The sequence below is a fragment of the Coturnix japonica genome, chromosome 1 (assembly GCF_054131305.1).
Source record: "Coturnix japonica strain WE chromosome 1, WE-NBRP24, whole genome shotgun sequence".
Classification (NCBI taxonomy): domain Eukaryota; kingdom Metazoa; phylum Chordata; class Aves; order Galliformes; family Phasianidae; genus Coturnix; species Coturnix japonica.
The window spans coordinates 177,912,677-177,937,388 of NC_140663.1; the positions used below are offsets into that span (position 1 = coordinate 177,912,677).

The window sequence follows — 24,712 nt, forward strand, 5'->3', positions numbered from 1 at the left end:
AAATGGCTTCCAGTGTGTTCTGTGTCCTGATTCTGTATTAAACTCTCCAGGTGATGCCTTTTTCCCTGACTTCCAAGCACTTGGAGCGACTGAAGAACAACATCATGGTTATCGAAGCGTGGCACAAGATGGGAAACCCTGGCAATGACAGGCTGCTGGGGTTGGTGAAACTGCCTCTGCATCAGTTTTACATCTCATTCAAGTAAGTATCTTTGCTCCACATTTTCTTAGGTTGGGAGAAGTTGTAGTTGATACTCAGAGAAAGGTGGTATCTGATGTGTTGTGGAAGAGTTCTTAATAATAGTTAATAGCAATGGGCATTTTTGTCCTGCTCAAGCTTCATCTGGCACTTCTTTCCACTGAGTGATATTGGAGTCAGTCACAGTGCCCTGGTACAGAAATACAAGTAGACAGAGAAATAAACACCGTGCTGTGTTATGCTTGGATCCAGGAACCATCCCATGTAACTGTGTAAGAGTAAAACTGAGAGAGACTGAAACAGTTCCACTGGTGATTTTCCAATCACTGACTGAGTGATTTTGTTCTTAATTTAACTCTGCATAGATCCCATTGCTAGGGATGCTGCCAGTTTGCACAGCATAAGAACACTTCATTTTATTTTAGAGCTATACTTTCTTATTGCTGAAAACAGCCATTTCCAGTCAGCAGAGCTCTGAGCTGGGCCTTACAAATACTAATGTGATTGAGCCAGATTGTGGAGGAATGGGGAGATAAATTGCTTTCTAACTGCATTGAATGTTCCATCTGAAATGAGATGCATGTGATATGGTTCGTATTCATAGAATCTTATCACAGAATGATAGAATGGCCTGGGTTGCAAAGGCCCACAGTGCTCATCCAGTTCCAACCCCCTGCTGTGTGCAGGGTCACCAACCAGCAGCCCAGGCTGCCCAGAGCCACATCCAGCCTGGCCTTGAATGCCTGCAGGGATGGGGCATCCACAGCCTCCTTGGGCAACCTGTTCCAGTGCGTCACCACCCTCTGGGTGAAAAACTTCCTCTTAAGATCCAACCTAAACATCCCCTGTCTCCGTTTAAAATCATTCCCTCTATATTCCCATGTATTCATATGGCTCATTCTCATGATAGGGCTTTTTTGTTTTTTCTTTTCATCTGCTCTAGAGATCCAAAGATTTCCCACCTGCTGCTTCAGGCTCACTATCCAGTGGTTGCTGTGGACAGCTACATGCCTGTGATAGACGTCTTTACGGGCAGTAAAAGTGGAAGCCTGAGGGTCATTCTGGCAATGGGCTCAGCTGATCAGATTGTGGCATTGCAAAGGCTGAAGAATGAAGAAGGAATGGATCCTCCCATCACCCCACGCCCTGCTCACTTCCTGGACGCCCCTCCTACAAAGCTGACAACGGTACTGCTCACTAAATTCCAATTCTTACTGTTAGGGACTGATGGAGAGAATTTTACCTCTATGATTAACAGTGATTCTGAGCCCCCCAGTTTTGGGTTCATTAGAAGCTCATGTTGCCAGTCTTGTTTCATGCTGTTTCCTTTACAGATTGCCTTTTCATGTACGTTTTCTTCTGGTTTATTAGCAGTTGGAGAGAGAAGGGGAAGAACTGATGGAGCATGTCTTTGAGATTCATGTGGAGAGTGTGAAAGGACTCACACCCCTACAGTCCACAGTGTGGGGGGAGGCTGACTGCTACGTTCAGTACTATTTCCCAGTGCAAGAGGCTGGCTCTGGTGCGTTGCCAGGATTTGAACGGCACACGGATGGTAGGTTTGTTTTGTCATGCCTCCTTGTTTAGAGCATTGCTCTAAGCTAAATATTTCCTCAGAGGTCAGCATATGAAAAGGACCTTCCAGTCCCTGGCCTAGGTCAGTAACTTAAAAGCCTGCTTCAGCTGAGGCAGATGGCAAAGTGTGCAGCAAAAAAGATTCCTCTTCCTGAGTCTATTCACACAGTGCATTTCTATTAAAGAGCACAGAATAGTTCACAGGCTGATCGTGCAAACATTCATTCAAGGCCAGGCTGGACGTGGCTCTGGGTAGCTGGTTGGTGACCCTGCACGTAGCAGGGTGTTGGAACTGGATAAGCATTGTGGGTCTTTGCAACCCAGGCCATTCTATCATTCTGTGATTCTATAAAATACTAAGATTACATGGTTAACTTCACCAAAGGCTTTCCATGCACAAGCCTTTTGAGAGACCACTTGTTTTAAATCATCAGCAGAAGGAAGGATTATTTGAACTGTTGCAGATGTAGAAAAGGACTTCATCTTGTCTTCATGTACTTTGAGTCACTAATACCTATTTCTTCTGAAGAAACGACAGTAATGTTGTCCCATAGCAAGTGCTGTGGACTATTTCAAATTCCAGGCACAAATAGTTTTCAGCCTGTGGCTTGTGGGAATGCGTGAGTTGCTTATGAAGGATTTGTGAAGTGAAATTCAGTAGTGAATTTCCTTTGCCCAGGAAGTTTTGACTTATTTTCTGCTGGTTCTGTCTCCTGAAGGACTGCAGAGAGGACAAAGATGAAACCTGCTAATACAGGCAGCTGAAGTGCAGGAGTGTTTGTATAGCAAATAGTGTGGTCTGCACAGAGGCTTTCTGAGCTTCCACCAGCCAAAGTTTGGGAGTTCCCATGGTGCCATATGAACCCAGCAGCTTTGCTCTTATTTTGGCCTGGTATTTTAGCACAGGTGTGGCACTGCACACTGTATTTCTTTCAACCCAGCACTGCTTTCCTCCATACGTCTTCCAGTGCTTCTGATTCCAGGTTAACTTGTTCAGAACCAGTTCAGATGTTTAAAGCTTAGTGTGTTGACATTTTCAACTTCTGTGCTTGGATTTGAATTCAGCAGTGGCTATTCAACCAACTCTGTTTGACTTGTAGGCATCAAGTTGAAGCCTTTTCGCACAGCAACCACTTTATGTGTTCCTGATCCCGTCTTTAATGATGAGCATCATCATTCACTATTGGTTCCAGCTGATGTCCCCGTTCAGAGGCTTCTGGTCAGTTCATTTATGGCACCAGGAGCAGTTGGAGGAGGAATCCAGTTTGAAGTCTGGTGCAGGTACAGATTAACATCATATTCTTATTAGATGTCAGAACACAGAGACACATCTGATACTGAAGAATTTCTAGCTGTGGGATGGTTATTAAGTAGGAAGTGAAAAATGAGTGAGCTTATCAGCATTTGGTGATGAGGACGTGCATTTCATGTTGCTTAAGACATCTGGACCTTTTCCTCCCAAAAATGCTGATTACTCTTTTCTTACAACTTGGTTAGCAAATACACCTGAAGAACACAGGACAAGCTACTTGGCTTTCTTACACATTACTACCAGCATAGTGATCTAAAAACAGACTTAAGTGCTCAGAACATCTGAATTTTAATAGCTAGCATGATTTCATTGTTTTGGTCTTTAGTCAATGGCTTCAAGAGACTATACTGTAAAATGCTTGTCACCTGGCATAGTATAAACCTATTTTACCTCTCAGCTTGACAGCTTGTCCAGAAAGATGCCATGAGGGACAGTAGAATCCAGAAAGATTAAATCCACTGCCATCCCTTCACCCACCAAGCAGGTGACCTTACCATAGAAGATTGTATTGCTCAGGCAGGACTTTTTCTTGGCAAACCCATGTTGGCTGTGCTTGATTATATTAGCAGAAGCCAACAGATGTGATTCTGCAAAATGTTGGAAAGGTTGGAGAAAGCCACTCAGATCATCCATTCCAACTGTCAACCCATTCCCAAGTGCCGTGTCTCCACAGTTCTTAAACACCTCCAGGGATGGTGACTCCACCACCTCCCTGGGCAGCCCATGCTGGTGCATGACCACTTTCAGAGAAGAGATTTTGCTTCGTATCCAACCTGTTGGGACTACAAGTCAGGCTGTGCTCTACTCAGGACTTGAGCAAACGATTCATGTTCAGGATCTGTCCCAAAATGCAAATGAAAATGCAGCTCTGTACAGCTACCACATTACTCAGTCACTGCTACAGCAAAGTAGATGCCTTTCTCCTGATCTATTTGTTGTTCATTGGATGTGATGCCAGAACTGGCTTTAAGTGAAGCAGTGCGGCACAGTTAGAGTCTGTCTAGAGTCAGAAACTGGTACCACAGATCTGTTCTGCAAGTAGAATCATGGCATCATAGAATGGCCTGGGTTGCAAAGGCCCACAGTGCTCATCCAGCTCCAACCCCCTGCTGTGTGCAGGGTCACCAACCAGCAGCCCAGGCTGCCCAGAGCCACATCCAGCCTGGCCTTGAATGCCTGCAGGGATGGGGCATCCACAGCCTCCTTGGGCAACCTGTTCCAGTGCGTCACCACCCTCTGGGGGAAAAACTTCCTCCTCAGATCCAACCTAAACCTCCCCTGTCTCACTTTAAACCGTTCCCCCTTGTGCTATCACTGCCCACCCTTGTAAGCAGTTATTAAGTAGCATCTTTACTTATAAACAGAAATTAATAATGGAGAGTATTTGGTGCCAGATCCTTCTCTTATTTTCCTTCGGGATGTCAATTTTTAATAGCTTTTGCTTACTGCCTTAGTATGACTACTGCAAATGTACATAGGTAGTGTTATCTACTCAGGAGAGTGACAGCTGTGGTCTGAAGATGTGCAGGTTAAATTGACTTGAATGCATTCTTGAGAAAAATGATGATGGTTTTGTCATCACCTAAATGATGTGACTGGCAGTGCTTCCTCGTGTCTTCCCAGGTATTATTACCCAAATGTCAGAGACCAGATGGTTGCCAAAGGGACCTTGCCTTTGTCACGGCTGTGTGCCATGATAACCATGCAGCATCGTGAAGAAATAGGAATACAGACTTTTAATCTTCCATTGGTCCCCAGGACTGATTCCTCAGAAGAATTTCACCTGCGTTCTTCAGGTAAGGAAGGCTTGTGATTTTTCATTTCGCGTATCAAGGTGGATGTCTGTGCATTCACTGCCAAGGTGAATTAAAATTATGTGTTTCTGTAGTCAACTGATACGGACTGTGAGTGTTTTTCCTCCCAGCTTTCCCTGTCACCATACCTAGTGAAGAAGGAATGAGAAACACGAGCAACCTCAAACTCTTGAGAAGTTTTAAAAAGCCCTCCCTGTGTATGGAACTGCTTAGCTGTCAAATAACTTAGGGTCTGTATTTAGGCTGCCCAGGTGAAGGTAGCAAATGGGAAGTCTAAAGAAGGGCTGTGTGTGATATGTGATATCACAGAATGGTTGGAGTTGGAAGGGACCCTTAAAGGCCATCTGTCCCACTCCCTGCAATGAACAGGGATGCCCACAGCTCCATCAGTGCTCAGAGCCCATACCTTGACCTTGGCTGCCTCCAAATCCATCACCTCTCTGGGTATCTTCACTAAGGAATTCTGTACGGCCTCTCTCCATCATAGAGGCTTAGCATGAACTGTAGAATCAAGAGTCAGCTCCTTGGAAAAAGTGACCATAAGAAGGCTGGGGAAGAAATTCAGTATGCTTCAGTTATTTTGTTATAGATTAACCACATGCAGCAGCAGAAAATCTCATTGAAGATTTTGTCACTGCGGTGCTATAAAAGAGATGAGTTGAAGTACTGCAATAGTAGATTTAAAACCTATTACAACAAATGCACACACGAGGGCACGGCTGAGTTAAACAGGCTGTCCTACTTTCACTGCGTCATAAATCTGACCCTGAGAAGGGGCCATTAAGACCACCTGACCACATTGCCAGGAGGTCAGGTTGCAGGATGCACTCCTTAACCTTCCCTTCTGTGCCTTCTGCATCAGGCCTGAATTTCTATCTGAGGCAGAGCACCTGGCACAGTCAGTCTGGACAAGCTTTAATTCCCTGCCAGGCATCTCTTGCTTTTTCTTTATGCTTTTTTTTTTTCTATTTTATTTCATTAATAGAATAATTTTGCATTAATATTTAAAGCTAAGTGTTGGTCGTATTGGATGCAGCTGTTTAAAAAGCTGACCAATTCTTTGCATTCTTTCTTTCATTTAATACAGGCTTGCTTGATGTGAGTGTGAGATACCAGCGTTCTGTGATAACAGCAGGAAGAACTGCTCAAACTGCTTCTCTTTCTGTACAAATACACAGAGCAGCAGGTTTGCAAGCAGCAGCCAGGTAAAGCCTCATTCTGCAAGCAAGATTTGTCTCTTAAATTAGCCTTACAAAGAGGCAGCAGGCTGAAATATCAGATCAGAAACAAACTGTAGCTGGCTACTTTCCATCTGCAGCAACCGAGATTCACACTGTGTTCTGATCCAAAGTGAAAATACTTTTGTAAAGAAGACCTGTGGTTATTTCTTGTCCCCGAAACTGCAGTACAGCATAATAGTATTCGTTCTGTAGAAGGTTCGAGACAGTAAGGACAGGGAATGAAGTAGTTCAGACTTGCAGTGCATTGGCAGACATCTTACACGTTCTTACAACTAACAGAGCTGTAGCCGTAGCTGTTGACTCCTTCACCTTTCTTTTCAGTATTATCTCCTTCCACACTTCCTACACTGAAGGCTGGTGTAAATTGGTACCCCTGTGGGCACTGGATCTTAGTGTTATGCTACTTGAAAGCTAGCTGAGGTTTGTTTTCATGAATTTCAGTGTGGAAACGTGGATAAATTAAAATGACTCGTCTCTTTTCAACCTAATGCTGCTGCTGTTAGTGCATGGTATAACCTGAATATACATCCTGAGAACTGCATATTGGAAGAGAGATGACTGCTGTTGTTTCAGCATACTGCCTACTGAGCTGCTCTCATGTTCATTCAAGTAGACTCCATACAATGAATATCACTCCCATGTAGTGCTTGGAAAACTGAAGAAATCCAAATGACGTCAGATTTTTCATTCTTTAAGTATGTGACCTGAATTGCTACCTGTGTCTGTTTTACTCATAGATAACTCTGCTAATTTCACTCCCTCTTACTTGGCAAGTCTAGTGGGTAAAAATAATTTGGCTTGGCCATTACCTTCTGCAGTAGGTTCTCAGAGAAGTTATCTTACAGCTTTTCCTATGGTATAGGATATTTTTAAGGGAGCTCTGTACTTTCTCAGTGACTTTGGTCTCAGATCCTGGCAATAAGAGCACAGCAACCAGGTGTTGGACCCTGTAATAGTTAAGGTCACCATTTCACATCTTCCTACTGTGTTCTGATGTGTAAGTGATGAAAATAATCTTCAGGCAGAGCCCACATCAGTTTTGACTTAAAACATTCACTGTTTTGTCCCATCTTTTTGCCACAAAGGTATGAAATGTCTGTTTTAGTTGCACTGGTTGCTGTATTTTTTGTTCTTTATATTCATTTCCTTAATTGTTTTCTTTTACATGTTGAATGAAGAGCTGTGGCAGAAAAGAACCCTTCGGTCCAGTACTATGCAGGTGTTGGAGTTAATGCTTACGTTTCTGTGCACCTCTCCTTCCTACCTGAGACAGAGAGGCACATCACACGAGCTGTGGCTCGTAGCTTCTGCCCAGAGTTTGAGCACCGTGTGGAGATCCCTTGTAACCTCATCGTTCAGAAAAGCAGTGGAGAAGCCTCTTGTCTGGGGGAGCTCCTGCAGTCTGCCAGCATCACCTTCTCTGTCTACCATCAGAGCGTCAAGTCGGGTAAGGAGGCGAGGGTGAAAAACTCCCTCCTAAGATCCAACCTAAACCTCCCCTGTCTCACTTTCAAACCATTCCACCTTGTCCTATCACTGCCCACCCTCACAAACAGCCATTCCCCCTCCTGTTTATAAGCTCCCTTCAAGTATTGGAAGGCCACAAGGTCTCCCTGCAGCCTTCTCTTTTCCAAGCTAAACAAGCCCAGCTCCCTAACCTTTCCTCATAGGAGAGGTGCTTGTGTCTATATCTTGTATTGCAGCTTGGTGTATATGCAACATTATTTGTTTTCTAGCCACCGATGCACTGGCAGCTCGAACCTCAAGAGATTATCTTCTTGGGACAGTTACAATTCCAACCAGGGACCTGCTGAGAAGACAATCAGGTAATGCAGCAGTGTTATGCTATTACTTATTCCTTTTCTGGTTAAAAATAAATTCCAAACTTTCACAGGAAATAAAACACTTTGAGTAATAAACACTTTTTCACCCAAAGGGTGGTGACGCACTGTTCACAGGTTGCCCAAGGAGGCTGTGGATGCCCCATCCCTGCAGGCATTCAAGGCCAGGCTGGATGTGGCTCTGGGCAGCCTGGGCTGCTGGTTGGTGACCTTGCACACAGCAGGGGGTTGGAACTGGATGAACATTGTGGGTCTTTTCCATCCAGGCCATTCTATCATTCTATGAGTGCTGGTTCTTGGCTCACCACCAGGCAGCAGAACGTTCTTTGCTGACAATTTTCAGGGGGTAGGATAAGTCTAATTACAATATTTTCTCCTGAAGGTATTACGGGCTGGTACCCAGTTACCCTCTCTGAAGATGTAACGCCTTCACACCGCACAAACATCATGCAAACCATTGTGGGAGGACTGGAACTTTCTGTTACGTTTGCTGATCACAGTGACAGAGAGCGTGTTTTGGAGGCTGCTCACCTTTTGGGATGGAACGGTGAGGAAAACCTTGAAGACAGCATGGATGAGAGCGATGAATGGGAGCCTCATGACAGTCCAGTGGTTGTGACCATTTCAACCCCAAGAGTGTGGCTGCCATTACACTGTGTGCTGCTTGCAGGCGAGGTGCACATGAGTAAAAGCACTTGCTGCTACCTCAGGTATAAGCTGTATGATCAGGAAGCCACGTGGACTTTGCTTAAGAGGCCAAAATTGTGTGAAGACAACAAGAATGTTACAGTGAACTTTAAGAAAGGCCACAAGGTGACTCTCAGGAAGAGCCGAGGGCTGATTTGGTTCTTCAGAGAGGAGAAATTAGAAATCCAGGTGTGGTGGGCATATGGCAAAGAAAATGGTGTGGAAAGGCCACTTGATACAGATCGTCTCATTGGATCTGCATACGTTGACCTCAGAGCATTAGCAGGGAGATCAAGGAGAACACTGAGTGTTGGTGGTAAGTCTAGAAAGGACGTTGTCATGTTTCTGTTCTCTTTATTGATGCTTGGTTGTTTAATTCTGTAATTAAGCAAAAAAAATGTACAGCTTTGTTTTGTACTTTATGCGATGCACACTCAGCTCCTTTCTTTGAAGATAAACAAGGTTAAGATCCTTGCTTCTCTGAATTCAAAACCTAAGAACTTTAAATGAGTGCAAAATTGCCAGCAGCGATCAATAACAGGGAAAGCAATTAATCAGCCCAGCTGGATTAATGAGGAATGTTTCTCCAGAATGGCATATTGGGCACCATAATAGTGTGAGATTAATGTATCTCCAGGACTGAGCAAGAGAAAATGATGGACACTCCTGCTCTGTTCGGTTACTGAGGCTTCTATCCTCGCTGTGGTGTTAGCTCAGCCACCAGCATAGGGGCAGATTTGTGGACAGGTCACTGAGTGATACCTTGGATAGAATTAACACTGAAAGTCCAAATTCAGTCTGCTGATCTGATGCGAGATCTTACAGTAATGAGCTGGACCAGCATATCCCAAGTTCATTCTAGGTTGTGTGCTGCTGTTTTTCTTTAGCTGATAGTGAATTCTTTTACAGGGGTGTACCCGTTGTTCAGATGCAACGCTGCAGACCTCACAGGGGCTGCTGTACGTGTTCACATTGCCCTTTCTTCCACTTCTTCTACCCCGACCCTCACACCTCACTGCATGGAGGAGCACAGCAACAGTGAAGATGAAAGCACAGAGAGAGCGCCTGACCCGAGCCAGCATGTCTCTGAAAATCAGGATCAGAACCTGGATGTCAGAAGCTCAGAAATCACTGATGGGAAGCCACAAGAAGACGACATGGTGTTTCTGGAAAGCACCATTGCTGTCAGCATCCTTGTGGAAAGAGCGATGCATCTCAGTTTAAAAGGTAAAACCCCAATTCTTGTTTTCCTTTGTGTTTGTTTTGTTTGTTTCCCGGGGTCTGCTCATAACAGCTCCTGTGAGGAGCAATTTACAAACAGAAAAACAACGTCTTTTTCTCAGACTTATTCCAACACAGTGAATGAATGCAATGGGTTTTGAACCTTGCTTGCAGTGTTGTAGCCCTGAGACCGTGGCGTCACAGTGTAAGTAGAGGGGGAGCAGGAATTTCAGCTATTCATCCTTTCTCTATTAATAACAGCCTAAATGTAAATAAAGTTCGCAGTTCCAGATGACAGCTGAATTCTGAAGTTAAGCTTTATCTGAATAACATAACCCCGAGGTACTCATATCTCAAAGGCTCCTTCGAATTTGCATTTTTAGCGTGTAATCAATTTGTAAAGCTGGCTTACTCGTGCTATCTGTAGGCTGCCAGGCACAGCAGTGAGGAAGGGCAGTGTAAGGGCAGAGCAGGCTGCACTCTCCAAGGCTTGACTCTCTATTTTCCACTCTGTAGAGTGGGAATTACAGTTAGGTGACTAATCCCTGTGCTGAGGGTCACCAAAGAATTGACCTTCACTCTCAAGTTTATTCAAAGCATATTAAGATTATCCTTCCTAGCAGGTGATGGTTGGCTCTTGATGTGCAGGAATGTGACACTGTGAGTTAGCAGTTTTTGGAGCCTTCTCGAGGTGAAGTCTGTAATGAATCTTCGCTTGTGATGAGTTGAATCTTTGAAAGCACTTCAAGTGCTCCACTCTTTGCCCCGGGCACCTTTAGTGCTGTATGATTGATCGCTTTGTGTCTGCTCAGCACTTGGAGTGATCAGTTCTCCTTTGGGCTCTTACGAATAAAGATACTGTACCAAATAAGAGTGTGAATGAGGGACTGACACAAGGTGAGTTCACTGGATGTGTCTGTTAAAATCACCCAGTTCCTAGTCTGGGTGATGCCCCAGAAAAGAGCGCTCAGCACCTTGTGGCATGACACAACACAAACGTTAAACAGAAGCTATGATTTAAGTGCAAGTCATTCAGGTACATCCTGAGCCCCCCAGGTGGGGGGTTTTTAAACCATTTATTTCTCCATCATTGGAATTGATCGTCTTTGGAAACCTGATGCAACAATATTTGCTGCTGCAAAGCTTTTGGAGAGATAAGGAGGTGTCTTGTGATGGTGTGCGCTATTGGACCATTTCCATCTTCAAACAAATCATCTTTTCTGGGTATTTTTAGAGGGAACAAACTGAGAGACAACAGGCTGAAACGGTGCCTGTGTGAAAGCTGGTTTCTAACAAGAATTTGCATTCTTTGTGATAAAAACATTCATTAATGTATTGCAGATAGAAAGGCTGAAAACATTTCCAGTCCTAACTTTTCCTTTGGTTGTTTTGGCTTTTTGCTTTTTCACCTTCCAGAAAACAGAAAAGAAAGAAGCATTTTAAACTTCATAATGTTAGGAAGGACCATAATCACTTTGACTATGAAGATTGATGCTTTGGTCTGCTTTTACACACAGGAGGCCAGGAGTGTCTGGGCAGATCTTGCTTGTTTCTGTGAGCTGTCCTCATGTCACCCACATCTGTGTTTGAGCTGCCATCTCTGTAGTCTTGAGGACAGATTTGTAGGGCACATTTCAACTCAGGTCATTGTTTATAGTAAATAAAAAAAATCACTTGTTCTCAAGTAAATAATTCATTAAGGGCACAAATGGTAACGGTAAGCTACAGCAAATAATGGCAGACTTATAGAAAGGTTTGTGTTGGAAGGGACCTCAAGGATCATGAAGCTCCAACCCCCCACCACATACAGGGCCACCAACCTCCACATTGATACCAGCCCAGGCTGCCCAGGGCCCCATCCAAGCTGGCCTTGAACACCTCCAGGGATGGACAGGGCATCCACAGCCTCTCTGGGCAGCTGTTCCAGCACCTCACCACTCTCTGTAAACAACTTCCCCCTGACATCCAACCTCAATCTGCCCTTCAACTCCAAACCATTTCCCCTTGTCCTGCTGTTATCCCCCCTTTCACAGAGTTGACTCCCCTCCTGTCTGTAGGCTCCCTTCAGGTCCTGGCAGGCTGCACTGAGGTCACCCCGCAGCCTTCTCTTCTCCATGCTGAACAAGCCCAGCTCCCTCAGCCTGTCTTTGTAGGGGAGGTGCTGCAGCCCTCTGAGCATCTTTGTGGCCTCCTCTGCACCCTCTCCAACAGCTCCCTGTCTTGTATTAAGAGCCCCAGACCTGGATGCAGCACTGCAGATGGGGCCTCACAAGGGCAGAGCAGAGAGGAACAATCCCCTCCCTGTCCCTGCTGGCCACCCCTCTGCTGATGGAGCCCAGGATCCCATTTGCTTTCTAAGCTGCAGGAGCACACTGCTGGCTCATGGTCAGTTTCTCATCCACCAGGACCCCCAGGTTCTTCTCTGTAGGGCTCCTCTCAAGGGTTGCTCCTCCCAGTCTGTATAAATGCCTGGGATTCCTCTGGCCCAAGTGCAAAACTTTGCACTTTGCTGTGTTGAACGTCATTAAGTTCACCCAGGCCCACCTTTCTACTGAATGAATAACCTTTGATCATATTTTTCTGGCAAATCAGACACCAAGAGGAAAGTTTTTAGTTAAGACAGATTCATTCTCCTCAGCTTTGGTCATTCTGGTGGTCTTAGAGCTAAAAGCCAAAGTCCTTAGCCACATACTGAGTCCTTAAGGCAAAGGTGAGGAATGCATCTGTAACAACTGAGCGTGTTTGGTTGCAAAGTGTGACCTTGGTTCCGCTTGGCAACGTCCATTTCTTCTCACAGATCTTGCCAGCTGCCCCTTCACTGTGTGAACAGCTCCATTAGTAAAATGCACCTGCAGCTTTACAAGTGGTGGTGCACTGAAGCAAGTAAATCTCCCTAATGCAACCATAACTAAGAGGATCCAAGCCTGGAGGAAGGGTCACATGCAGTGATAGGAATCCTTCCTTTCATTCTCTGCTTCCCAAGCACCTTTGCACATCATCGTCATTGTTCTTTTGTTAAGATATAATGTAATGCAGATAATTGTATAATTTCTGCATCTTTCATAATATCCAGCTTATCTGCATCTAATCCATGTTATCCAGCAGCATCTGATGAATGTTCAGCTCCATCTCTTAATTCATCCTTGTGTTCCTGTGCTTACAAACGACCTAAGTGCAAGTATATCCATCAAATCAGACTAATTGATTAACTATCTGTATTCTCACAAGCCTTTTCCTGGCTTAAATCAGGATGCATGAAGACGACAGTGGTTATATTTCCAGCCCTGAGGTGCTCTCACACGAGGAGGCTCATGAAGGTGCATTGCAGAGTGAATATAGGAAGCACGAAGGTCTGGGTGGTGCATGGATTAAAAGCATCATTTCCTTAAGCTGCCTCATACAACATCAGCTGTGTGTCGCCATGCTCTCTATCCCTGCTGAAAGCACATTGCATGGCCATGCACTACTCCCTGCCTTCCTCATGCAGGCATGAGGAGTTGTGCAGCTGCCTGCTGGGCCAGACAGGGAGCTGATCCATCTGGAAAAAGAACACAGCACAAAGGAGAAGGCAGAGTTTTCCATGGACAAACTCTCAGATCTGGTGGGTTGAACCATGCTGGAAGTGAACTGATTTTTCAGATACACGAGTTTGGAAATCATCAGCATGTAGCTCTTCTGAATCACCGCCCAAGGAAAGCCATACATCAGCATTCTGTGCACTGCTCCTCTTGTGGCAGAAATCCTTCAGTTAATTACATTCATACTTAATTAAATGAGTGTGCTCTCAACAAGCCAACTGTAAAGTCACACTGACTTTTATAACTCAGAAGTATTTTCTGTTTGCAACTAGGATTGCCAAACTCTGTGATCCAGCCTAGAAGACAGATGAAGGACTGGAATAGGGTCCCATGGACTTGGGTTTGATTCTGGCTTTGTCTCTGACTTTTTGGATGATCCTGGGCAAAAGGTTTCTGTGTTTCTCCCTTGGATATTCTTCATTCTGTTCTCTAAAAGGCTTGGGTGTTATTTGCCTCCACTGTGAATATGAAGTATTGTCAGCTCTGCCCGTGGAAAGGAATATTTCCTAGATGGTGGATTTCTTCATCAATTACCTGCTTTTAATTGCTGATGTGCCTTTAAATTTTAAAAACTGAATGAATAATCTCTTTAATGCCCAATTCTGTTTTAATCTGTATAATTTTAGGGAGCCCTCTGACAGAACGGGAAGTAGCAGCACCCAGTAGTTGTGTGTCATTTGCTGTTGCTGGTGCAGATGCCCCAATAACCACTCCAGTAATAGAAAACACTGAGTCACCTGTCTGGGATTTCCAGCAACAAGCAAGGTGGGTGACATGGGCTCACACAGCCACACTTGCAAAGCCTTTGGGTGTGACAACTGGGTGTGAAGTTCTGCTTGTGTTCCTGTGCTGCTATTTTCCTGCTCTGTGGTTTTAAAAGCTTAGACTCCTTTTCATTCAGCTTTTGATCCAGCAAGCTCTAAAAGGTGTTTTGTCCATCTCTGACAAGCAGCCTTGTTGAACCTCTCCCAGCTAGAAATACTTCTTTCCATGCTGTACAACTGCCACACGCTTATTTTGGGTGGGAAGTTGTTTGAGGAGGCTTCATCTTAAAGCTAACTTGAGGAAGGGCATTCGAGCTGCACTAAACCATGGCTGCACCGTGTTTCAGCTTTAGACCTTGGGTGAGTCAGTCTGTCTCTATTCAACTGCAGTTTCCCCATGTAGAGGAAGGGGATGCTAACAGCTAAAGTCTCTTGGGAAGATTTGTTAATGCTTGATCTCCAGAGATGTCTTACTGTGCCTGCTCTTATTCCTGCAGCACATAATAAACTGTGATTTTATTTTTCACAGATTACCCAAAGAACTTCTGCTGGATCCGCAGCAAACCTTGGTCTTCAAAGTGTGGCATAAAGCAGGTAAAGTTTGCAGGGCAGTGTTGAGAAAAGTGGTTTTCTGCATCCCTTTCCTGGGGTGACTTCAAGTAACTGAGAGTGGAATTGTAAAGATCCTGTTGGACTTGGGCTGGAAGAATGCAATAGATGACCCAGTGATTTCCTGTCTCCCAGCATCTCTCTTTTCTGTGTTAATCACCTGGCAAGCTTTGGCTTGTTTGTATTTCCCTAATTCAATTTGGCCAGCAGGGACAGGGAGAGGATTGTCCCTCTCTGCTCTGCCCTTGTAAGGCCCCAACTGCAGTGCTGCATCCAGGTCTGGGGGCCCCAATACAAGAAAGAAAGGGAGCTGTTGGAGAGGGTCCAGAGGAGGCCACAAAGATGCTCAGAGGGCTGCAGCACCTCCCCTACAAAGACAGGCTGAGGGAGCTGGGCTTCATACAATTTCTCCTTCTAAGTCAGATGCCACAAGTGTCTTGGTTTGAAAGCTGGTAAAGCTCCAAATCTAAGCCACTGTTTCACTTTCTTAAACCCCATTCTTTATTACCACTTTTTTTCAACCCTTTTTTATTTTTTATTTTAATGAGAAGTCTTTCCTTGTCAATCCTCAATGCGTTTCAAGGGCTGTATAACTGACTGCCTTTTGGCATTCCTCAAATGTTGCCATCTCGAGCAGCTTAAGTTAATATGTGCTCTATATTCTTCTTCCTCAGAATCAGAACGGGTGATAGGATTTGCATCAGTGGACCTTTCTCCTCTTCTCTCTGGCTTCCAGCTGGTGTGCGGGTGGTACAACATCACCGACTTCAGTGGGCAGTGCCGAGGTCAGATCAAAGTAGCAGTCTCTCCCCTTCAGAGTATAAATAATCTCAAAGAAGAAAGGCAGGCGAGGATCCGCACCCAGACTCCAAGCTCTGCAGTACGTTCTTTGCTTTCTTATCCTGTGCACTGTCTGATTAGATCAGCACTGACTCTATGGGATTTTGAAGTAGTGAGCAAACAAAGCAAGCTTGCCTTACTACAGTGCATCAGTATTGGGTTAGGATATATATGTGTAGTGGGGTCACTTTACCCTGCTTTCCACCAGTTCACTCTTCAGTGGGGTGAGGAGGGATCCAGCAATCCTCTTGTTACACATAATATGTGCTGTTGCTGAAAGCAAAAAGGCAGAATTTTACTCTCTTGTCTTTTCAACACGATGTTTTATTATTATTATTTTATCTGATACCGCTTCCGGCGTGATTTTTTTCTTGTTATTTGCCTGCTTTCCCTTGTTTGGGTGACTGTTCTATACAACAAAGCTGGAACTGGAAAATGTAAATCCGAAACTGTGGCTACAAAACAGGGTAGACTGGCAATCAGGCTTCCTCCATACTGATAGCTGAATCTGCCTTTTAACAGATGTCTCTGAAATAAGCATGGTTGAACAGCACTTTGGCTCAGCATTGGAAAATCCTTTGAAAGTTAAATATAAACAGCAAATGTCTGTTTGCTCAGCAAGATACTACTGCAATTTCTGTTTTCTCACTGAGGAAGACTCATGTGAGATGTTTCTTTCTTCTAGGTGAAGGCCATCTTTCCAGCACTTCCCAGTAATGTTCCAAGCTTTTCCAAGCCTGTGTTGCCAAAGGAAATTGGAAGTTCTTCTCAAGAACTGTAAGTCAGCTGGCTGTGAGTCATTCTAATCACTTCCAGGATGCAGAACTATGCATATCTGATAACAAAAATCCCTGTCAAAGGTCTTTCCCTGTGTTGGAAAGATTATACTGATTTCCCTTTACCAGTGAGAGGGCAGCCCAGGAGATGGCAACCTGAGGCCAGGTACCTTTATACAAAACCCAGGTTTTCTTCTCACTGATGTTTCATTTGCAAGCTGCTGCTTTAGAATTTAGATTAGATTGTTACTAAAACTGGCAGTTGTTTCTGCCAGGTCTTTATAAGTACAAGAGTTCTTTACAATACTAAGTTAGAATTGAGAGTTACTTGCATATCCCCTTCATTTAACACATCTCTTGTCCAAGCAGAGACTTCAGAGCACTTTCTGTGTTTAAATGTAGGCCTGTTCGTAGCAGAACTAGTCCCTCTAAGGCTCACACGCCTCGTCATGAGGAGCACATGCAGAACGTGCGCAGGTTTCATGAATCCTTGCAGCAAGCAGAAGGAAATGCACAACGGGCAGCCAGGATGGATTCAATGTCCCTGTCATCACGTGCTTCTCTTCTGACTGCTCTCAGGTAAGGCAAAGCCGTAGATTTACAAAGCACAGCTTGAAACTTCAGAATTCCTGCATTGAATCTTAAAGAAAATGAAAAAATACAGTGACTGGTAAAAAGGTATCAGGGTAATGTACAGAAGGATGTCCTTTCACAGCAGGGTGCCTCTCTCCTTATTGGAAGCACTCATTTTTCTGCTGTCTGGATTCTAGACTTAAGGATCAGGTCTAAATTTTGGGAGAAGAATGTTTATTGTCTGCAGGAATGTAGGACTGAAAGAAACTTTCTCAGTTGTTCCATCACTTTTCCTGCTACTACAATCTATACATCTTAAAATACTCAGATCTTTATCAAGCTCTGTCTTCAAGTCAAGTAATACCCTTTCCTTTAAGACCTTTGCTGGAAGGTCATTGCAAATTCAACTTTGAATGAGTATGTTTAGGTTAGAGATTAGGAGGAAGTTTTTCACCCAGAGGGTGGTGACGCACTGGAACAGGTTGCCCAAGGAGGCTGTGGATGCCCCATCCCTGCAGGCATTCAAGGCCAGGCTGGATGTGGCTCTGGGCAGCCTGGGCTGCTGGTTGGCAGCCCTACATATGGTGATGGGGTTGGAAATGGATGATCATTATCATCCTTTTCAACCCAGGCCATTCTGTGATTCTATGTTTAAAACTTGCTGCTTCTTTTTTTTTTGTTATAGTTCCCAGTTTAAATTTGCTCTTGAGTAAACATCGTCCTTTCCCATAGGTAGCACAGCCTCAATGCTTACATATTGATCTGTTTTACAGCACAAACCCTTAATATTGTGTTTGTTTTCACCCTGTTGTTGAGAAGGATGTGGATAGAATCATTCTGCCATCGTTTCTTGTTCTTTTTGTTCCTTACTTTTTTCTCACAACTGCTTACAGAAAAAACTTGAGTGAGCTGGATGAGGTTCAAAGATACTTCAACCAGAAGCTGACCAGGTCTCTTCCTGACTTCAGTGATGGTAACAGATCCCAGCCAAGTCACGGAGAGCAGGAGAGTGATCATCAAGGCTTAAGGAGCAGAGAAGTGGATCCCAACCGATGCCATCTTTTGAGAAAATCGAGTCAGCTGGTGTCCCGGGTCAGCAGCCTCATCAGTGGTAAGTTGTGTCTTGGTCTGGGGCTTTTGGTCAGGATTTGCCTTGAAGCATCTTCAGATTCCTCAAGTAATTGAGACCAATTGCTGGTGTTGGTGGTCAGCATGTGTTGATCCACTGGGAGAAAGCTGCAGAGAGATTTTCAAACTTCTGCCAATAATTATATCATTAAGTTTCAGTATTCAGATAAGATAGGAGTTAAGGCCTAAATTCCACTTAAATTTCAGTGTCCAATAGAAAAAGGTCTTAATTTTGTTTTAGCTTATCTTTTCAAACCACTGTGATTTTCTCACAGCACTTGGAATAGCAAAATGACTAGGAATTGAAATGCTGTGCAGAGGAGGAACTGTGGCCAGGAGTATTGCCAGCTGGGCGGTTATTCTGGGCTGCTCCTGCCTGCAGGGAAACAACACTTCCAAGAGATGGAGCTGGACTGGTGATGCACTGGAACATGTTGCCCAAGGAGGCTGTGGATGCCCCATCCCTGCAGGCATTCAAGGCCAGGCTGGATGTGGCTCTGGGCAGCCTGGGCTGCTGGTTGGTGACCCTGCACACAGCAGGGGGTTGGAACTACATGATCACTGTGATCCTTTCCAACCCAGGCTATTCTATGATTCTGTTATTTGATAAGTGTTGATAAGCTGAACCGAAAGCCAGAGAATAGCAGTGGAATATCAGTACAGCTGTGTCTTCTGAGCCACTAAACAAAGCTAGGGAAGCTAGAAGAAAAGCTGGTAGGATTATTACATTTCCCATCAGTGTTATTCCTCTCTCCTTCCCCTGCAATCTGAGCAGCACAAACTGCTTTTAGTTGTTCCAAGCAATAGATATCTTTTCCATTTGCTGTATGTGACATTCCACGAACTATTCTTTATATCAGAGTATCTTATCTGCCCAGTTTTTTCTTTATATATATAAATTTCAGGAGGTGTTTCTAGCACTGTCCTCCTTATGATTTCCTTTCTTACTTCAGCATTTCTGTCCTTCTGCCCTTGTAAGTGGCAGAACGTGGTCACATCAGCAGCTTTTGACAAAATTGCTGTGTGTTTGACTTCTAGCCATTATTGCACATGTGATTTTCTGCTAGAAACCCAGGTAAAAGATGAATCATTTCTCTCTGCATTTTCTGATGCCGTTTTCTATTAACCAGACTTGCAGACTATCACGAACAATGCTAAAGACTCTTCTAACGTGGATCAAGACAGCAGCAGAAAGCTGGGTGCCTCTCATGTACCCAACCAGAAGGACAGAGATGACAGAGCTGATGTGTATCAAGGCCAGCTGGGCTTGGACTCACGTGATGTTGGCAGTGATACCCAGCAGCCATGCTCCTTTGAGAGATCTGTGCTTGGCAGACATGTGCTGCAGGAACTGCTCGACCAAGCTGTCCCTGAAGGAGAGCATCCAGCTGACAGCATCCAGGGAGATGGAGGTGCTTTTGCCCATCAGCCACACAGTGAAGAAGAGTACGAGGAAGACATTATAGAACCACGAACTCTTAATGAAATAACAACGCTGACTGACAGAACCAGCCCCTGGTCCAGTGTGCTCTCAGTAGAGCTGGGAGCTGACCAGCAGCCTACAGATATGGAGCCTGAAGACCAACACTTGGTGGACATAGACTGTCTGAGGAAAGGGAGCAGCCGACGGAGCAGCACATTGTCCAGCACACCACGAGGTGACAACAGAAGCTTGCTCACCTCTCTTAGCTCATGCATTAGCCCTCACATGTTGCAGAGCAGTCCTTGGACAGGGGCTGAAGGCTTTAAGAGCTTGAGTAATGGCACAGAAACAGCTGACAAGGAGCCAGTTCAGCCTGCTTGTTTGTCAGAATTGCATCAGACAGTCAGCAGCCTGGTAGAAAATGGAAACTACGGCTGGGACAGAACACTTAACACTAAGCAAGCAGAGCAGCAGCACACAGAGTTTCACGCGGCCTCCAAGGAGCTACTGGAATTTCCAGGAGACATTAGTCTGACTGCTCCAAAAGCCACAGCGAGAGAGGAGGAAAGCTGTGAAGTTATAAATGAAGATCATCAAGTTGAGGAAAAAAGTGATTCTGATGAGGTCTGTGCCAACAGTGTATCTGCCCAAGCAGGCTTGGAAAGGCACAGTGGCAGCTTGTCTGATGGCAGCCACAAAGACCCACTGGAAGAGTCAGGAAAGTCTGAGAAACCAAAAATGGTTTTGTATCCTTCTCTTTCCTTAAGCACACATTGCATTCAAGGAGGTTCTTATCTTTTGGTTTGAGTTCAACAAAATATTGTATGAGAATGAAGCTGTATACAAATATTGAAGTGTTGAATACAAATGGTATTTTTGGAGCTCTTGGGTCCAGAGCAGGCCACAAAGATGCTCAGAGGGTTGGAACTCTACAAAGACTTCTCTACAAAGACAGGCTGAGGGAGCTGGGCTTGTTTAGCTTGGAGAAGAGAAGGCTGCGGGATGACCTCATTGTGGCCTTCCAATACTTGAAGTGAGTGTATAAACAGGAGGGGGAACAGCTGTTTGTGAGGGTGGGCAGTGATAGGACAAGGGGGAATGGTTTGAAAGTGAGACAGGGGAGGTTTAGGTTGGATCTGAGGAGGAAGTTTTACACCCAGAGGGTGGTGACGCACTGGAACAGGTTGCCCAAGGAGGCTGTGGATGCCCCATCCCTGCAGGCATTCAAGGCCAGGCTGGATGTGGCTCTGGGCAGCCTGGGCTGCTGGTTGGTGACCCTGCACACAGCAGGGGGTTGGAGCTGGGTGAGCACTGTGGGCCTTTGCAACCCAGGCTGTTCTTTGATTCTATGAATCATTCAGGCTTCAGAAATGAGAAGCTCACTGTGTGGAGCTCTTCGCAGTAAGCCTAGAATCGATGACCAGGCACTACAAGTCCTTGTTATGATGTGTTTCATGTAGTGCAGCGCTGTCTTCCTTTCAATTTGTAACCAATATTTGCAGTGGTGCATGATAATTACTTCATTTTCATAGAAGCATAGCTCAGGTTGGAAAAGACCTTCAAGATCATCGAGTCCAACCACAGCCCAACCATCCTGCCCTAACTAACAGCCCTCCGCTAAATCACATCCCTGAGCACCACATCCAAATGGTTTTTAAACACACTGTGGTGACTCAACCACCTCCCTGGGCAGCCCATTCCAGTGCTTAACGGCCCTTTCTGTAGAGAAGTTTGTCCTGATGTCCAACCTAAACTTACCCCATCACAAGTTGAATTTTGGGTATCTTCAACCTGTCTCCCTGTATTTTTTAATCCGTGTTGGCATTATGTATCTTTTGTATGAGAAGAAACATGGTATATTTTGCATTTAAAACATTCTCGCCCGTTTCTTGCACAGATTCCAAATCTCACATCCAGTGTCACTAAGTTGTGCTGGAATCTTTGCAGGAGGAAGTTCTGTACAAATACTGTAAAGCAAGTTTGTGACCTGTGCTTTGTGAGTCCAGGTGAGAGACCCAAACATTCATAGTGATACTGTGTTGATTAAAATGGTTGAGTTTCATGACCTGGAATCAATTATCCCCTGTTACAAGAGGCTCATTCCTAGTCCTGAGCTCCTGTGAAGCTTTGTGCCATTGCACACCACTAAAGGTTGTTTCTTAACAGCCCTGCTCAGATCTGATCCTGTTGTCGTTCCCAACTTCTTCCTCCCACCCCAGCAGATGGAAGCTTCCATGAGAATGCTCAGCAGTTCTTCTCACCCTCCCACAGTAAGTATAGGACATCCTTTTCTTTATTGTTCTGCTTGATGTACTGCAGTTGTTAAATCATTGAGTAATGGTTTGGGTTGGAAGGAGCCTTAAAATTCATCTAGCACTTCTCCCTTTCCTTATTTGCCTGGCAGTGCTGAGGCTGTGACAGTTTCTACACCATGGTAAGTCTTTCTGACCCCTGTTCTCTCAGAGAGGATAGGTGTCAGCATTGTGGCTGTGTTGTTAGTGACCCTTCTGCCTCTATGTTGCAAGAGGTTACTTGGTTTTTTTGAGGTTTAAGCGTGATTCTTTTGCCACCACAGCAGGGCTGTTGATGTGGATCTTGCACCAGCTGGGCTATATATTTACCTCCTGCATAAAAGATAAAGTATTTATTTCTCTCACTGTGACCTGCAGAACAAATGCTGCGAGGAACGTTTGTATAATCACAAACAGCTTGTTTGATTAAACAGAACAAAATTAGGTGGGATCTAATAGCTCTGAAGGCATGGAAGCTGCTTGCAGTTAATAAATATCTTTGCAGCCCTGCTAAAATGCATGAATTTTTGCTGTTTTGCATTGTTAAGTCTTATGTAAAACAGATTAATGTTTTTAATATATTTTTCTAAAGCCCTTGACTCTTGTTCCTGATGGAAATACAGAGCTCTATCAGAGCTGTCATGGTCAGATCATGCTTACAGCATCCCTAGATTTGATCTGACTGATACCCAGCCTGCTGTGTCTCAGTGCTCATTGAGCACTACATCCAGATATCTCAGATGAAATCCAAAGCAGAATCCCAGATGTGTTTCTCCTTTGGAGTTCACTATGTTCCCTTCTGTCCATACCCACTTGTGCTGTATCTCACTGCCATGCCCGCCTTCCAAGTTCTGCTTTCTCTGAAGACTTTCTGCTTCTTCCTGGGGGCACTTTATCCTTCATTGCGCTTCCAAATCATCCCTCAGGCCCGTGGTTCAGTGCTGATTCTAATTTTACTTGAATTCCTCTGTGCAGTGCTAAGCTGAGTGGCTAGAAACAGCACACCCCTTAAAGAGATTAATAACTGGGGGGTGTGTTATCAAAACCCTGTTTGGATATAGATGACGTTGAACCTGTTGAGTTGTGTGGTCAGCAACAGCCCATCCTTTGCAGTAGCACTTGCTGGGGGAGGACCCAGTCCGGTGTTGTGCAGCCACCACGAGAACAGGATGTTTTCTGCTCATGTCAGTGGGACACTGCAGTGCAGGAAAACTGCTCTCTCATATTTATGTTCAGAGCATAAAGAACATCACTTTCTAAATCGGGGTTCATTTGGTTTCCACACAGCTCAGCAAACACCGCGCATGGCGGTGGGGCTGAAATGTGAGCTGCTCCCATCTGCAGGTCAGCAATGCCCTGCCGCGCTCACATGGCAGTTGGCAAAGCTCCCTACTGGCCTCAGTGTGATCCTGACACCTCCTGCTGCCTGGCTCCCTGCTTTCCCTCTTTTACACAACATGACGAAGTAGTGCTGAGGACACAAAGCAGGACGATGTGCCAAAAGAGAAGGCAGTGTTTTGAGACAGAAAAGGGTTTTCTTGTGGATCTGCAGCAGCTCATGGACCTGAGTTCTGCAGAGCCTCACAAACGTGAACGCTTCTAGACCATTTTTTGTCCGCATCTCAACCCCTGATTCCTGAGGTCTTTGCTCACTGTGGTCTACCAGTACTTGAAGGGAGCGTATAAACAGGAGGGGGAACGGCTGTTTGTGGGGGTGGGCAGTGATAGGACAAGGGGGAATGGTTTGAAAGTGAGACAGGGGAGGTTTAGGTTGGATCTTAGGGGGAAGTTTTTCCCCCAGAGGGTGGTGATGCACTGGAACAGGTTGCCCAAGGAGGCTGTGGATGCCCCATCCCTGCAGGCATTCAAGGCCAGGCTGGATGTGGCTCTGGGCAGCCTGGGCTGCTGCTTGGTGACCCTGCACACAGCAGGGGGTTGAAACTACATGATCATCGTGGTCCTTTGAAACCCAGGGCATTCTATCATTCTATGATTCCCAGCTTCCCTGCCCCACACTTGTCACTGCTGTCTGCCTACTCCAGCATCTGGGGCTCCCCTTCTGCCCCTTCTCAAGTTCAGCAGCCCTGCACTTGTCCTTTCAGCCCTGCTCCTGATATAACATGGGGAGAATTACCTATGGCTCTGGTTAAATTTAACAGCATCCCACACTGTATCACAGCTACCATAAAGCTACAGCTCTTTTATCGTAGCCATGGTGTAGGTGGACCACATTTCTGACCTCACTTCTCCCTCTTTGCCTTTACTGCATTCATGTGTTCTATTTTATTTACCACTGCTGAGAATCCAAGGCAAAAGTTTAGTCCCTCTGGACATTGTCGTTCTCAGAGTGCCCCAGTCTGCTTGTGGGAAGTTGTTTGGGGAGAAAAAGGGGGTATTTGGAAATCTGGAGAGTGTTATATCATCATATATACATATATGTATTTTTTATCTTTTCTAAGAATATTCCAAAGGGATCAGAAACGTGCATTGAAAGCAACAGTATTCAGCATCAGTAATATTTTAGTGTTACTTAACATCGTGGATGTGTTTTCAGTTGTAGTTAGAGAAAATACGTTTATGACATTAACTTAAGGCACCTTCTCAATAAGAGCTTTCAGCTGTTCTAAATGTAGACATAAAAAGTGCTTGGTTGTCATGTTGCTTCTTTGTTCACAACACCCTCAGTTGTGATGTTGGATTGTGCTCTATTCCCAAAACCTTTCCTCGGTTGTGATGTTGGTTCTTTGTTCCCAACAACCTTCCTTAGTTGTTAGGTTGGTTCTCACTCTGTTCCCAACACCCTCAAGGGTTGTGATGTTGGTTTATAATCTCTTCCCAAC

At 44.9% G+C, this 24,712-nt stretch overlaps 1 protein-coding gene across 13 annotated transcripts in view; it reads left to right on the top strand.

Moving 5' to 3' along the window:
* Window positions 1–24,712, top strand: part of C2CD3 (C2 domain containing 3 centriole elongation regulator) — a 45,533-nt gene that overhangs the window by 17,279 nt on the left and 3,542 nt on the right. For 5 of the 13 annotated variants that reach the window (XM_085536607.1, XM_085536615.1, XM_085536609.1 and 2 more), the window contains 18 exons: window positions 51–202; window positions 1,110–1,386; window positions 1,571–1,754; window positions 2,875–3,055; window positions 4,710–4,882; window positions 5,988–6,105; window positions 7,320–7,588; window positions 7,878–7,967; window positions 8,365–8,985; window positions 9,579–9,896; window positions 14,095–14,233; window positions 14,762–14,826; window positions 15,516–15,721; window positions 16,367–16,458; window positions 16,860–17,036; window positions 17,924–18,141; window positions 19,289–20,327; window positions 21,758–21,851. In XM_085536607.1, the coding sequence (XP_085392733.1) occupies window positions 51–202; window positions 1,110–1,386; window positions 1,571–1,754; window positions 2,875–3,055; window positions 4,710–4,882; window positions 5,988–6,105; window positions 7,320–7,588; window positions 7,878–7,967; window positions 8,365–8,985; window positions 9,579–9,896; window positions 14,095–14,233; window positions 14,762–14,826; window positions 15,516–15,721; window positions 16,367–16,458; window positions 16,860–17,036; window positions 17,924–18,141; window positions 19,289–20,327; window positions 21,758–21,851 (4,413 nt within the window). Of the gene's footprint in view, window positions 1–50; window positions 203–1,109; window positions 1,387–1,570; window positions 1,755–2,874; window positions 3,056–4,709; window positions 4,883–5,987; window positions 6,106–6,690; window positions 6,837–7,319; window positions 7,589–7,877; window positions 7,968–8,364; window positions 8,986–9,578; window positions 9,897–14,094; window positions 14,234–14,761; window positions 14,827–15,515; window positions 15,722–16,366; window positions 16,459–16,859; window positions 17,037–17,923; window positions 18,142–19,288; window positions 20,328–21,757; window positions 21,852–21,985; window positions 22,016–24,712 lie in introns of those variants that run through there. The other 8 variants (XM_085536610.1, XM_085536611.1, XM_085536616.1 and 5 more) reach the window with 7 other exon arrangements.